The sequence below is a fragment of the Siniperca chuatsi genome, linkage group LG19 (genome assembly GCF_020085105.1).
Source record: "Siniperca chuatsi isolate FFG_IHB_CAS linkage group LG19, ASM2008510v1, whole genome shotgun sequence".
NCBI classification, from domain to species: domain Eukaryota; kingdom Metazoa; phylum Chordata; class Actinopteri; order Centrarchiformes; family Sinipercidae; genus Siniperca; species Siniperca chuatsi.
The window spans coordinates 13,676,514-13,691,230 of NC_058060.1; the positions used below are offsets into that span (position 1 = coordinate 13,676,514).

The 14,717-nt window shown below is 39.3% G+C and overlaps 1 protein-coding gene across 9 annotated transcripts in view; it reads right to left on the reverse strand.

Annotated features, from left to right (window-relative positions):
* The window catches only part of neto1l (neuropilin (NRP) and tolloid (TLL)-like 1, like), a 70,215-nt gene that overhangs the window by 23,003 nt on the left and 32,495 nt on the right, over positions 1 to 14,717 (reverse strand). For 5 of the 9 annotated variants that reach the window (XM_044177260.1, XM_044177259.1, XM_044177258.1 and 2 more), the window contains 2 exons: positions 2,219 to 2,260; positions 1,818 to 1,945 (listed from right to left, as the gene is read on the reverse strand). In XM_044177260.1, coding sequence (XP_044033195.1) covers positions 1,818 to 1,945; positions 2,219 to 2,260 — 170 coding nt within the window. Of the gene's footprint in view, positions 1 to 1,817; positions 1,946 to 2,214; positions 2,261 to 14,717 lie in introns of those variants that run through there. The other 4 variants (XR_006375835.1, XM_044177261.1, XR_006375836.1 and 1 more) reach the window with 3 other exon arrangements.

The following is a 14,717-nucleotide window of genomic DNA, read 5'->3' on the forward strand; positions in this document are numbered from 1 at the left end:
TTTCAATGAGTGCTGATGATGAAGACAATGGCTGTAGGTGGATGACACAGTCTTATAGTTCCTGTGGCCTTGGGGCTTAAAGTAGCTGAATCTGAAGGACACTTCTGAAGGGAAACAAGGGCATTAGCAAGAAATATGTGACCCCAAAGAATATGTCAGATAAGAGCCAAGCAACTGCTGTGGCCATGAATCACAGTCGCACCAATATTATCAGCCAGTCATATCATAAATCACTTTGTGTGTACAGTACAAGAGCCTGCAGCACTGTGTGAAAAACATGCTTAAAAAAATACTATGAAGCAAATCACAGTTTTCATCAGGAATGGAACAAAGCTTCCCTGATGTGGACTGTGTGACTCTGGTGGCCACAAAAAGGGAAGGTATAACATCTTGTAACATTAACAGGTGCTAGATTAGTGAAACAAATAGTGACACGGTTAAGCTGACATTGCAGCTGCCTTATCTCACACCTGGGGGTAACAGAAGAATGCACACACTCTGAGAACTGAACCTCACTAATAAAAATCTATTCTAAGTCACTATTTCATTATTGACTTCAAATTTTGCAATAACCTATAAGTATTATGGTTAAATGAGGCTTTTCTAATCTAAATTTTATATATCAAAATTTTTACATTCTCACATATGCTAAAAATGTGTAAAATAAAACAGTAAATAAGCTTTTTGAACATCCTTAAGCCATTTTAACATAAATTGTAGGTCTATTTTAGCTCACCATTTAAAATTACAGTATTATAAATGTGAGCGGACCTTTTAAATCCTCACAATGCAGGCCTCATAATACGTTCTGTCCTTGAATGAATTGTTCTAACCATAAAAGTCAAAGTAGAAATGTGGCCTTATTCTATTAAATCAAATGCACCCAGAAGAGGGCCAACACTATTTCAGCAGTAGATTTACTGCAGTCATGGACTGGACTGTGTATGTCCGTATATGATTAAGCCATATGGACTCATATAAGGAGTTATAGCATTTGTAAAATGTGGCCTTTTCCTGCACTGCTGCTCTACCCTCAGGAAACCTTTAATCCTGTAGCATTAATGCAGCACGGGTACCTCTGGTAGATAAGGAAGCATGTCTAGTGTGTGTTAGGGGATGTAGCAAAGGTGTGCATGTGTATGTGTGTGTGGATGTATGTCAGTTTTTGTATATGCATGCAAGGCAGCGTGGAGAACACTGGCAGAGAAAACAAATACAGGGTGTAGCAGGCCTCAGGGTCAAACTGCATGGCAACACTATTTCATCAGCACTAACACGCCTTCCCTCTCTCTGTCTGTCTGCCCCCCCCCATCCCTCTATTCCTCTTGGCAACAGCTTGCTGATTAAAAAAAATGGGCCTGACCCCAAGTAAACCCTTCTCCCTATCTGTCTGACCCTAGCAGGGGAACAAGTCCCCCCGCAGCCATGAACACTCACATTGGGATACTGCTGACAGCTGCAGACAAACCCACATGCAATATCAAAGCTTCCTGATGCAACCTCTGATCTTACTGCGTGTGTGAAGAAATGCTGAATGGAAACAGCAAATTAATAAGAAAACATACTCAATATCTCAATAGAGTCTTGAAGCTGAAGCTGAAAATTTCACAAGGAATGAGGACATACAGCAAATCAAATGAACAACAGTCTTGCAGCATCTATTTTTCTTGAATTGTTGTCTGATGTAACTGCGTTCAGCTGTCATCATCCCAGCTGATGGGAACACAATTTCATTTCCTTTTTTTTCATGTGACATTTCAAAATTTGGCAGTAAATCAAATTCGCAGTTGGATGGAAGCGTCGCTTATGTCACTAACCTTGGAGCGCGGCGGAGCACGGATGTACCATTTACAGTCGACGGCCTCGGTGGCACCAGCCTTCCCGTCTCTGGTGATCTGATGGGACTCAATGATACCTTCTGGACCAACCATGTCATACTGACAGGCTGAAACACACGCATATGCATAAACACACACATGCACACATAAATACACGCACGGTTCAAGCAAACAAATACCACACAAGTACACACATACATACTTTAGACAACTAGGCCACAAGTAATATATATAACTGGAGGAACCACAGTATAAAAAGGCTTTATTGAGATAAAAAAAGAGCACTGAGAGACAGAGTGAATGTGAAAACAAGTGAGACAAAGACAGAAAGAGAGAGAGGAAGAAACAGAGGCAGAAAGCGAGTGAAGGAGTATACCTACAGGGCAGAGGTGGGGGTACTCCCAAGTCTGCAAAGTCCGGATCTGAGGAGAGAGCAGAAGAGGGATGGGGGCATTCATTTTTAATACATGATTATAAAATCAGGATCCTCACAGAGGCAAAAACAAACAGGTGTAACAATGTAGAGGAACTTCCTGCAGAGAAAACTACAAATTGCTGCCCTCGCTCCTAAATTATTTTGTCATCCTTAAATGCTTTGCTACTCTCTCTTCTTTGCAGTCGCTTAGGAGAAAGCTGTTAGCATGTTAGCTGCCGCCTATGTCATCTTCTGTTATGCCCAGAAACTGTCCAAAACCTGTGGTCAAAGGTCATGAGCTTCTTCGTTGGAACCTCACTTGTGCATGATTGTTGCACCATTTGAAGATGTCTTTGCACTACACATTGACAAAAATCCTCCTATCCTATTAAAATCCTATTAATATCACAAACCATAGCCAAGAAGACGATTTTTAAACAGTAAAGACGGAACAACTGCTGGTTAAACCACCTACAAGACCATTCACATTAGGAGAGAGACAATATTTAAGCCTTTGATAAAACCTGGTTCCTTTCCACACAGTACCTTCTGTACTGATTTCTCTTCACAACCCAAAACTAGCATATCCACACAATAAAAATTACCAAATGTAATCCTTCTGATAGTTGTTGAGATAATTCAGTCTGGACCAAAGTGGTGGTGCTAGCATGGCTAAAATGTTACCACAATGTGACATGTTGCACATGTACGCTATGCGTTTAATGGAGCAATTAAACCCTATATTCATTACAGTAATTTAAGTATATGTGTGCAAAAGTCTACTCTAGCCATATGTAAGGTCTGTTGTACATGTACAGTGCATTAAATGAAAACCTAATTTTTGACGAAAAAACATAGAATCAGAACTCTAAATTGCTCTTATGCAAAACAAATGAAGAGAATGAGCTTACCACAGTCTCCCCACTCTTCTAAAATTATGTAAAATGCCCTCATTAGAGCTGTATTAGTCAAAATCTGGAATCAACCAAATTTACTGGCAATTAAGGCTTTGCAAGCAAATTTAGAAGATCAAGGTCAAACTCTTGTGCAGTAGATGTTCTCTTGGGGTTTTATTCCACATGCTAATCAGTTGAACATGCAGTTGTATTTTACAGCAACTTTGACAGCAATTTGGTTTAATTAGGTTTAGTATAATAACGCCAGATACATTTTCTTAGACAAAGTAGCTGTGAAAACCATTGGTATGGTTTGAAACCAAGACAGCTGTTGTTTTCTGGGGGAGTAACAGCTGGTCCAATTAAAGGCGTACGACAATAAGGTCACTGTCACGTCACTGTTGACTTACAGGACCGACTACACTGCAAGTCTCAATAAGAATACAACAGGGATAATGTTTTTTGGACTGACATACTAAATATGAGTTAAAACTCCTTGGAGCTCACCAAATAAGTTTAAGTCTTATCTTTGGTCCCTTTTGCAGTGTCAGAACAAAACAGAACTGAAGCTTAACAGAGATAAATGGAGGAGCAAAAACATAAAAAATGGCCTTAAGAAAGGTTTCAGAATTTTTTTTAGCAGACGTTGGGGACTGTGAATCTAATCCTTAACCAAACTTTTACACACTGAGAACAAAAACTTTAACAAAGCCAAGCTGAGGCCATACGTTTTGTCAGCTAAATAAGATAAGGGAAGTGTCTGGTAAAGTTTTGAAAGTCAGCTTGAAGCGAAAAGGTTTTAAACAGTTGTTTTCTGTATAATGTTGCAATAAATTACATCAACAAGCCCGGCCTCGCTGAGGTGTGTTACCTCGACTTGCTATTGAAACATCACAGTCTTGTCTCTTATCCCCAAAGATTCAATATCACTCCTCAGATGACTTCACACCAGACAGAAATTGACTCTTGAACAATCTCTGCTGTTCTTTGACATTTGTGTGTTTTACCCACCATGCAGAATTTCAGATATACCAGCTTCTAAAGGGTAAACTACTTAATGAAATGAAGATTAATTAAAATCAGAACTCACTTAAAAAAAACTAAATAAATTATTCTATTGTTATGAGCCTCCCTGTCACTTATTTAAAACATATTCCAAATAGTTCTGTCTAAGTTTTAAATGCTGAAATAATACTTTCAGTATACTTTAAATAATGAAAACTATTAAAGTAATCACAGGATAATTGTTCTTAGCCTAATTTCTGAGATAGAATTCCACTATAATGGTACGGCATGCCATCATGCTATGACAAATGGCATTGTGTTTGAAATAAAAAACTCCACAGTATTCAGTACATTCCTGCTGATTCCATTTTATTCCAGCCTAGTGACAGAGCAGTTGTGCTTTCAAAGATACGCCGTTAGCTATGAGCTCTGGGCTGCATTCATTTGAGGACAGAGCCTGCGGAAATAGGAAACACAAAAAAGGCTTCACATTAAATCTGATTGTTCCTTGCCAAATCGAGACATGGCTACCACTGACTGAGCTCAGTGTGGAAAATGAGGTCTGATTGCACAGCGTGAACACCTTGCCTAAATGTCACAGTTTTTTTTGTCTGTATGTATGCCCTAATTTTTCTGTCTAGACATGAGTCAGAGTTTCAGTGTGTGTGAATGCCGGACCTGAGGCGCAAGTCCCATACACCTGGCAACGTTGCATGCCTGGTGACAGAGCACCAGATGACAAAAAACAAGCGAATGAAATGGTGGGTGAGGGGGGATGAGCGTTCAGTGTGTTTGATGATGACATTCGCTGCATAAAACCTATAATCAAAGGAAAGAGATTCTTGGCCCGATTTCAGTGCCGTTCTAGTGGGGATTCAGAAGAGGTGAACCTCCCCTTATGGTGAAAAGAAGAAGAGCCTGCGGAATACCTGTAACAAATCTAGCAGGGCTGCAGAAAACCCTCTCTCCTTGGTGCTTTCAATACCAACTGGGATATAGTAAAACATTCATGTGAACACAAAAGCAGTCAGGAGCGGTGCTTAGAGGCTACTCAAGAGCTTCTCCTGAGGCTTTCACTACAATTCCCTCTCAATTAATTGCTTTCAGCTAAGGCTCAAATGATCCTATCTATAAAAAGCTGAATGGGGAATACCGTGCAATTTAGAAATACAAGTGGCTCCTTTGGCCTTGGACAGCTAAGCGGTAGTAAATAACTTTTTTTTTGTCTTTTGGGGAAAGCAATGCTTTTCTTGTTATAGTTCAAACAAATCCACCCACATGGCCTCTCTCCATCTGGAGCCGTGGTGAGTTGTATACTTCAACACAGACAAGTGACTTTTTTACTTCAAGAGCCATACACAGACATTTACTGTAATTCCTCCTCTGTGAGTTCCCACAGAAGTGAATCAAAGCTGTCCAGCCTATTTCTTTATTCAGACAAATGCACAGACAATACTGATTTCATTCACTAATAAATGTGACTCATGAGTTCTATTGTATGAACACATGTGACTGATTATTTGAATGAGACAGCACATGATCCACTGTTACTTGACTCGATTAATCAATTAACATTTTGGTCTATAAAATGTGACAAAATAGGGAAAAATGCTTATCACAGTTTCCTAAAGCCCATGTTGACATATTCAGTTCAAGTTGGTTAAAAAAATGACTTGACTGACAACTAACTGATTATCAAAAGATTTGCAGATTCGTTTTCTGTTGATTGACTAATCGATTAATTGACTAATCATTTCAGCTGTAAACATTTTAAAGTAATAGTTTGACCTTTCGGGAAATCAGAATCTTTTCATTCTTTTCAATCATTGAGAAGATTGATACCGCTCTCATATCTGTACGGTAAATATGAAGCTAGAGCTAGGAGACACTTAGCTTAGCTTAGCATTAAGAGTAGAAACGAAGGAAAAAGCTACCCTGGCTCTGTCCAAGAGTAAAGTAGGCAGGCAAGGAAGGAGACAGGAACGAGGGATGAGAAAATCAAAGTAGAAGACAGTTAATGAAACAGTGACCTTCAGGTCATCTGTGCTGGTTGCGCCAGAGATTTATTATTGGGCTTTGGCATCACTTAACCCACCATGATCACAAGGCCAAGCAACCTCAGAGGAATAGATGCATGATGTACGCAGACACACACATACACACACACAAACATGCACATACACTTTTGAAAAAGGCTATTCTTAAGATAGCAACAAAGGTCTGCTATGCCTATAAATGCCTCTCGTGCGACCCTTGACCTTTTTAGACTCTGGCTCCTGAATTTCAATCAGGTGGGTTACATCCTCGCCGCCATCAATCACCTCTCCTTTCGCTGCCCTCCTAGATTAACTGATTCAATCAGTTATATGGATTGATAAAATGATTGATGAACTATATAAAGTATGTGTACTCTTTCCACAGCCTGTGATTTAACCTCGTTATTTATAAGCTGGATGCCTCAGCTCAGTCACACTATGTAATATTTGATTACAGGGTAAATATGAAACTTCAAAAGCACCACTGTTGCTGCACTGAATAATAAATACCTAACATACCACAGTGAGAACAAATAGAATTTTCACCACAGCATACCATGCCCAATATGTGCTGCCATTGTATCACACACTGCAGCTTCTCTATAGTGCTCGCTTTCTCCACTGGACTGTACAAATGCCTTTGCCTGAGTGAGCTGAATTCAGAGCACATCCACACATGGCCACACCCTCCCCTCTCTTCATAAAGCTCGACTAAGTGTGTAATCTTCTGGGGCTTACTGTGTTTACCCTTTGCAACACAGAAAATGCTTACTTACTTACACACTTTAAAGCCCCGGAAGTTGCCCTGCAGCACTGTTCATGCACATATTGAGCTCCTCAAAGAGCAAAACACTGTCATCATCCTAGAACATGTAATCCTGACAAAAAAAACTATACACACGCCAATGTACAGTCAGTATACACCTGTATATGATTGCATTGCTAGCAAAACCAGAGAGATTCACAGAGGCAGAGCAGAATTTACAGAAGTTATGTGCAAATGCCCCCAGAAGCAAACACAAGCAGCTTGCAAATGCCAGCTCCAATTTGCTCATCACATTGCTTCAAAAACATGTTTATAATGCTAGCAGTGCGGCAATGGAAATTCAGTTTGGCAGCCCGACACAAAAATAATCATTAGGAATTTGTTCTAGTAAGAAATTCTGAAACAAATGATGAGTAGGCCCTGATTAGCCCTGTTTGGCTGTGTAGTGGGAAATGTCCTTATTGAGAAAGGATAGGCACACACACACACAAATGAAAGAGAGCACTGCAGAACTTTCAACAGATGTAAAATTCTAGTAACTGTACAATCCCACAAGTATTGTATTGTTCTTCATAATACAGGCACAGCACTATGTTTTATTAATGAGACACAATATGTGTCATTTGGAATTGAACATTAGGCTTCATTGCTACATATCTCTTCAGGATCAGCTGCTGAGCTCAATGTATGTAAAACAGCATATAAATGAGGCTCATGGTTATCAGTGTGGGGCAATATTCCAGGAACCAAAGGACACAAACATGGAGAGTACACACATAAGCAGCCCACACACAAAAACTCAATTTCCCAGTGGCCTCATTTCCTCTCAGCTGCTCAGCGGTGACATTTAAATAAGCATCTGATTAATAATCTCTGCTAAAGTGGTTGATCAAGCTAATGAATGGCTGCCATTAATCACACCAGGCACAGCTGTGGATGGAGTTCAAGAGACAGACAGAGGAAGATGGTAGAGAGATGGGGCAGGAAAATGGAAGATTTTCCACAGTTTGATTACTTCCAGCTCTTTCAATCACAACTAAAGAACAATTTTGGCAGAGGTGATTGTCTCTGTCATACTTTCACAGTTTCCTGTATAGGGTGCGTGTCAGCAGTTTTCAATCTAGCAACACACCCAGCTTTCAACTGCCAAAACAAACATACATTTTACATACAGGACTATTGCCTGAGCCCCCTTTTCGATCAAGTGGTGCTGTAAAGATTAGCTATATTGCTAATACCCGCTCGACAGGGCTTTGTTGACCCAGCGGATGACAGCCCAACTATACAGAACAGTAGCTGTGAAAAGAGGAGGCCACATGATCTGCCAGAGACTGATAGGATTCACCACACCCTGGGTGTCATGGCCAGTGAGCTGGGTCTGTGCCCCGAACAGCGATTAGCAGCGATGTGTACCCCAATGCCACGCCACTAGCAAAACCAGCTACACACCAACAATCCCGCTAAGAACTGTAGCCTACTGAACTAGTCCGCAGAGGAAAAGAAAGAAAGAAAAGGAGTGTGTCTTGTGCTTATGGTGCCCAAAGTGACATGAATTACAATTTTTCTGTTATTTATCCAGGGAAGCTTAACTCACCCTGCTTCACACTCATACAGACATTAATGCAGCCTGCCCTTGACCTGTATTTATCACCACCATAACTATAATACACTAAATGCAAAATATCGTGTGTGACACAGTGATGGGGAGCTTGTAGCTGGGAAACCTCAGTGGAAAAAAGCTACTGCGTAATGCCCACCCCTATCTCAACCATCAAGTTCTGTGGAGCAAGGCACTTGCTCAAGGGCAATTGGAGCTTAGAGGACAGACTGTCACTGCATATACAGGCATATAGATTACAAGAACTGAGCAATCTCTGCCCTTGTGTGTGAACTTATGATTCATCTGATACATTATTGATCTCCATAAGGGAAGCAGCTGTAGAACTGCTGTCGATGCGGACAGGGATACAGTGTAATGCTCAAGGACAATTCAGCAGGGCAAGCACGCGACTCTCAGGGTCATCTTGGTCATCTCCAACTTCATCAAACTTTTAAACTGGATGGTATTTAACTGTGTTTAAAATATAAACGTGGATATAGTTACACCAACTGTCAGTGTTTAGATCAGTTCAGTCAAGTTTGCATTCGTACTTCTGTTACTTAGAGTGACATAAGATGGACATCATTTCAACCATTTATCCATTACTTTTATCTATCTATTTCAACTGTTTAGCCATTACTTTTAGCTATTTATTTCGACTGTTTGGCCATTCATTTTAGCTAACTTTTTCAACTGTTTAGTCATTACATTTAGCTATTTATTTAAACTGTTTATCCATTACTTTTAGCTATCTATTTTATCCCCTATATGTCCTGCATCACCCTGTCGGGGTTAATTTCGCAATAATGACAGGCTCGCTGTACATTATCCCTTACTTAGTGGTGTATTTTAGGTGTAGATGGCAGAGTCTGAGGAAGAACAGAGTTGTTGCCTTAAATATAGTTTTGTCTGAAAATACTGTAATTCGTCATGTACCAGCCTAGATTTGCACTCCTTAAATTAGTTAATGAGATCAGTTATTTCTTCTGATTTTCTGACCTGTTTGATTCAAAATAAAAATTTATAGATAAACCAGTTTAATCACAACGTAATCACAGGCAAACTTGACAGATAACACTGGAATCGACCATAGGTGGCTTTTCTCCTGGTCAGTGCTCTCTTTTCTCTCCCTCTCTGTGTGTGCGTCTGTCTGTCTGCCTGCCTGTCTGTCTGCCATGGTTGTTGCTATGGTTACGGAGTCACAAGCGGGAGACAGAGCTGAGCCTTTTTACAAGCATTTCTTTGGCCAAAACTGAGTTCTGTTCTTCACAAAAGTTAATGTATTTTTACAAGTGTTCAAGTAGGTTTGCACAGCTTTTACACAAAATACATTCAGTGTCCACAATATTAAAGTTCATGACTTCTCACTTAAAAATATGCATAGTTTGTTGAACTGTTAAGTCAATTCTTTTTGGGGACTCTATTAAAGTCCCGATAACCTAACATACGTATATTTGACAAGGATTGGATAATGAAAAATACCATGTGATAAATTAAAATTCATTAAAAAATCCTTTCAGATGTGATACACACTTATAGGGTATCCCTTCACATGCCTGAACAGATGTTTTCCAGGGATCAAGCATAAAAAAAATCCTTACCTCACTGTAGTGTAATGTAATGTTGATAAGAAATAAAAATCATTATGATTTCTTTTAAATCTCAGAAGCAGTCAGGAGTTTTGATTTGATTTTGGCAATATACTGTGCATGTTTTGTTTTGTGAGTAATTATTATTTACGAACCCCGAAAGCGACCAAGCAATGCATGCTTTGATTGATTAAAATGGAAATGCATCTTTTCTAGATGGCCGAGGCGTTGTGGATTGCCAATAAAAAAACCTGTTTGTTGTTCAAATTGTTAAAAATATGTAAGGAAATTGAGATATATTTAACTGAGGTTTTGGTTTGTGTTAAATCATGTGGCGCTTGTTTTATTTTCAACCCCTTTTATTGTTTTAATTCAGGGTTTTTAAATTACATTTGTTCTCATATATCAAATACATATTTAATATAAAACAAACTGGATAGTGATATCTAACAAACATGATGCATAGTATTTAGAAAGACAACATATGGTTTTTATATGGTATATTTATACATGATGAATATACATACATGTCAGTGTTTCAAATATATTGTACATATAAGTGACATGGGAACTATACATACATACATACTTTTTAATAAATGTACTTTAGTATTACTGTCATATATGGTTAGTATATATTGGTATATACTATATATGTCCATATATGAAAAAGTTCCAATTTTGAATGGTCACATACAGTATATGATATTGACATATATGCGGCATAAAAGAGCAATATCTATTTCACATATATGTGCAACTAGTGTATGTCACATCTTTGGAGAATGCATGTATGAAAGCGTAGTTCATTAAAATATATGCCAAATACATAAAACTGACACATATGAATTTATACTTTTATACTGATGCCATGACGCCACGGCAGCAATGGCCGCCCACCATTGAGTCTGGTTCTGTCCAAGGTTTCTGCCTCTTAAAGGAAGTTTTTTCTTGCCACTGTTGCCAAGTGCTTGTTCATGGTGGGATTTGTTGGGTTTCTGTAAATAATATTATAAAGAGTATGGTCTAGACCTGCTCTATAGGAAAAGTGCAATGAGATAACTTCTGTTATGAATTGGCACTATATAAATAAAAGTGAATTGAATTGAATGATAGACATATTGGTACAACATATATGTCCATATATGAAATTGTTCCAATTTTGAATATGGACATATAGCATTCCAATATACTGCATGTCATATATGTGATTCCAGCATATGTACATACATTATACAGTATATATGACATTTTTATAAATGCACATATATTTGATTTCTGTATGGGTACAATATATTGCATTAGAAAAATCCGCGGATGTGGAGTAAGGTCTTAAATTGCACTGCGTATTTTGTTCATTTACTTTCTTAATTAGTTTTGATTTCATTGACTAAAATGTCACTCTTGTCTCCAGCCCATAGAGCATACTGGTGTTATTTGTTAATGAATCTGCTCATTCGTCCATACATCCATCTCTCGGTGCACACATCCCTCTATATTTTTCTCCTGTAACATTTCTGCTGTTATGAGTTTGGTACACACTGCAGTTACCTACACTCACAGTGTATCTGCCACATCAGATAAAAGTGTCTGTCAAGATTTTTGCTTTGAGAGGACAGCGGGGAATTTGGTCGCTGGAATGGAGTTTCACTTAATTCTGCACCTTTATTCACAGTGATGGATTTGAGAAATCTGTTTATGGCTGTGTGTGTGTCCATAGTTGTGATGTGTGTGTTCTTCCATCTCTTTTCCATCTCTTCCAATGGTCATGCTGTTAACTGCTTAACTTCCTCCCAGAATGCCCCTGGGAAACAATGACAAGGACACAAAGCTGATCCTAAAACAGGTGCTACTCCAGCACCTAGCGAACAATGTCCACCATCCTATGTGAATGTGTGGTTGAGCATTGGTATACTGCAGTGGTGCAGTGGTGTCTTGGTTGGTAGATATGCTGCGGAGCTTTTAACTATTTAACTATTGGGTAGTTTAATTTGTAACAGTGCATCAATAAGACGATCATATGTTTTGTATGTAAAATAGTTAATGTAATGTAAAAGTCAAGTACAGTGGTCAAGTTGCATTGTGGGTAATGGAAGTACCAGGTTTTGACAGGGAAGAAGAAATAAAACGATGGTTGGTTGCGTCAATTTTGAAACTTTTTTTTTAACTGTCCATTGTGAGTCTGACAACGTTATAGGACTGCAATGCTAAATCAGTGGAGTACTGATTTAACACCATAGATTATATACCTGCATATACATGCCGCTACACCTCTGGTATACTGTATATGCAGCTACATCTGATTGCATGCAAACTTGTATGAATGACTGCGCAGCTTGTCAATGCAGATTGCACGTTTTGTTTTGAGTGCTCGTGCAATCTTGTGTGTGTGTGTGTGTGCGTGTATGTGTGTGTGTGCAAGATGCACTGATGGCTCAGGCGGGAAACCATTCCTGATGGAGGAGTTTGTTGTCCCTAGGCATCACAGGTGTTTCTCTCTAAGTGACGCCCCAATGACAGATACATTCCATCCAGGTTCCATTTGGGCAACCATGCAATAAATCAACACAACATCGCCACTCTGCCACTCATTATTGCACACAGAGTGTCTGAGAGGCAGAGAGAGAGAAAGAGAGATACAATGACATAAAGGGACAGAGCGAGGACAGTTCTGCTGATCTGCAAACAATGCCCCCCCCAAGAAAGGTAATTTGAGAGTCTGATTGCTTTCTTGAGATAGTGTTTCATTTCACTGTCATGGAATTATGAGAGGTAGCAGACTCCTGTTTCAATTTTCACTGCCGCTCTGCATCTGTTCCACAGGGCCCAGGGGGGAATCAATGGCTCACAGACTTTCCTATGCCAACAACCGGCTACAATTTGACCCAGTGGGGTGATAAACTGCAGCCAAACACACTTTAGCTAGTGGCCAATGCAAACACAAGTGGATTTAAAGGAGGAATGCAGAAGAAATTGCTTGCCACGTTAGCGCATTTAGCGCATAACACTTATGGTAATATGGTTTAAGATTAGAAATAATGTGATAATGTGAAATTGTGTGTAATATTAGTTTTTAAATAAACTCTGAATCAATGAGCAGAGAAAAAAATAAGGAGGGTGTGGGGGAAAAGCATTTCAATCTGTGGTTGTGGAGAGAGATGGAGAGACTGACAGAGGCAGAGAGAGATTATGAGAGAGAGAGATTAAGAAACAGGGATGCAGATTGAGATTTCGTCCTCCAATCTCCACGGTTTCTTACACTTTTCCATCACTAAAGTGATTGACAAATTGTTGAAAAGAACCGTAATAGGATTTATAGCTGCATTAAGAGTATTACACCACCAGTGCAGCTGTGTAGCACAAGAGCTCTAAGGGGAACTGGTCATTAGACCAGAGGCAGTGCAAGCTATAAAACCTACAATTCTGGTAACAATCACAACTGTCAGCTGTGCTGGATACATTTCCAACATTCATGTTCCCTTTGAGAATATAATCCCTACAACACATACTACAACAGCTACTTCTAATATCTGTTTCTAGAAACAATGCTGACAGTATGGAGTGCAGTTTACTAGTATACAAGTGGGGCATTTATAGAGTGACACATTTTCTTTGCGGAGAATTCCAGGAGAAATTTTGAACACAGAGCACTTGAGAAAACAGCAAATATACACAAAACTGAGATATACAGTATTTTGCACCAGTGGTGTATAAGTAAATGAGTTTTCTAAATGAATCATTAAAACCAGCAGCAGCAGCAGAATTAATTTTAATACACATACTACTGATTTTTACAATCACTTGTAACATTTAAAAGGCTACTTCACTGATTCAGAGTCAGTCTACTAGTCATAGGGAGTACGCCTCAGCTGACAGTTAGATAATGGCTTCTGTGGCTCTGGAAGAAGCTTTATCAAGTCTGAGTAAATGACCCTTGTTATGTCTCCAGGGTAATCTTGACTTGGACTACATACATACTTGGGTGTTAGGGTTAAAGATGTGGAAAAGATGCTATCAAGTTGCATTTTGGGAAGTGTAGGATCCAGTGCTTATGGAGCTTTACCCATTATCAGGACTAAAATGAAGAATATATTCCTCTACTGCACTGACTTTGCCCATTCTTTATTTTTTCTAAATCTGTCTGTCGTGAGACCCCCAACCTTTGCAATGCCAAATCAGTCATTTAGTACTCCTTTAAACCTGCTGCAGAAGTTCGAAATCGGTTCAAAAGTCCTACATGCTATAATATCAGTCCCACCTTCACCTAAAGCTTCTTCCCACCTGATTAGATGTTAAGGTGACTTTTTTCCATCAGCAACCCCTCTAATGGCTAACAACTAATAAAGATCACAATTTCTTCTTCACTTTTTGTTGTCCCCCCCCAACACACACACACACACAAACACCACTGGAAACCAGGCCAAGCGAGCATGTCATGGGAAAAGATGAAATGAAGCTGCTAAACCCTGACATGCACAAACCCACAAGCTTCGATCTCCTGTCTTCTTTACTTTGACCCATGTCTGTTGGGATACACCAGGTGTTAAATTGGCTGAATCAGAATGGAAATAT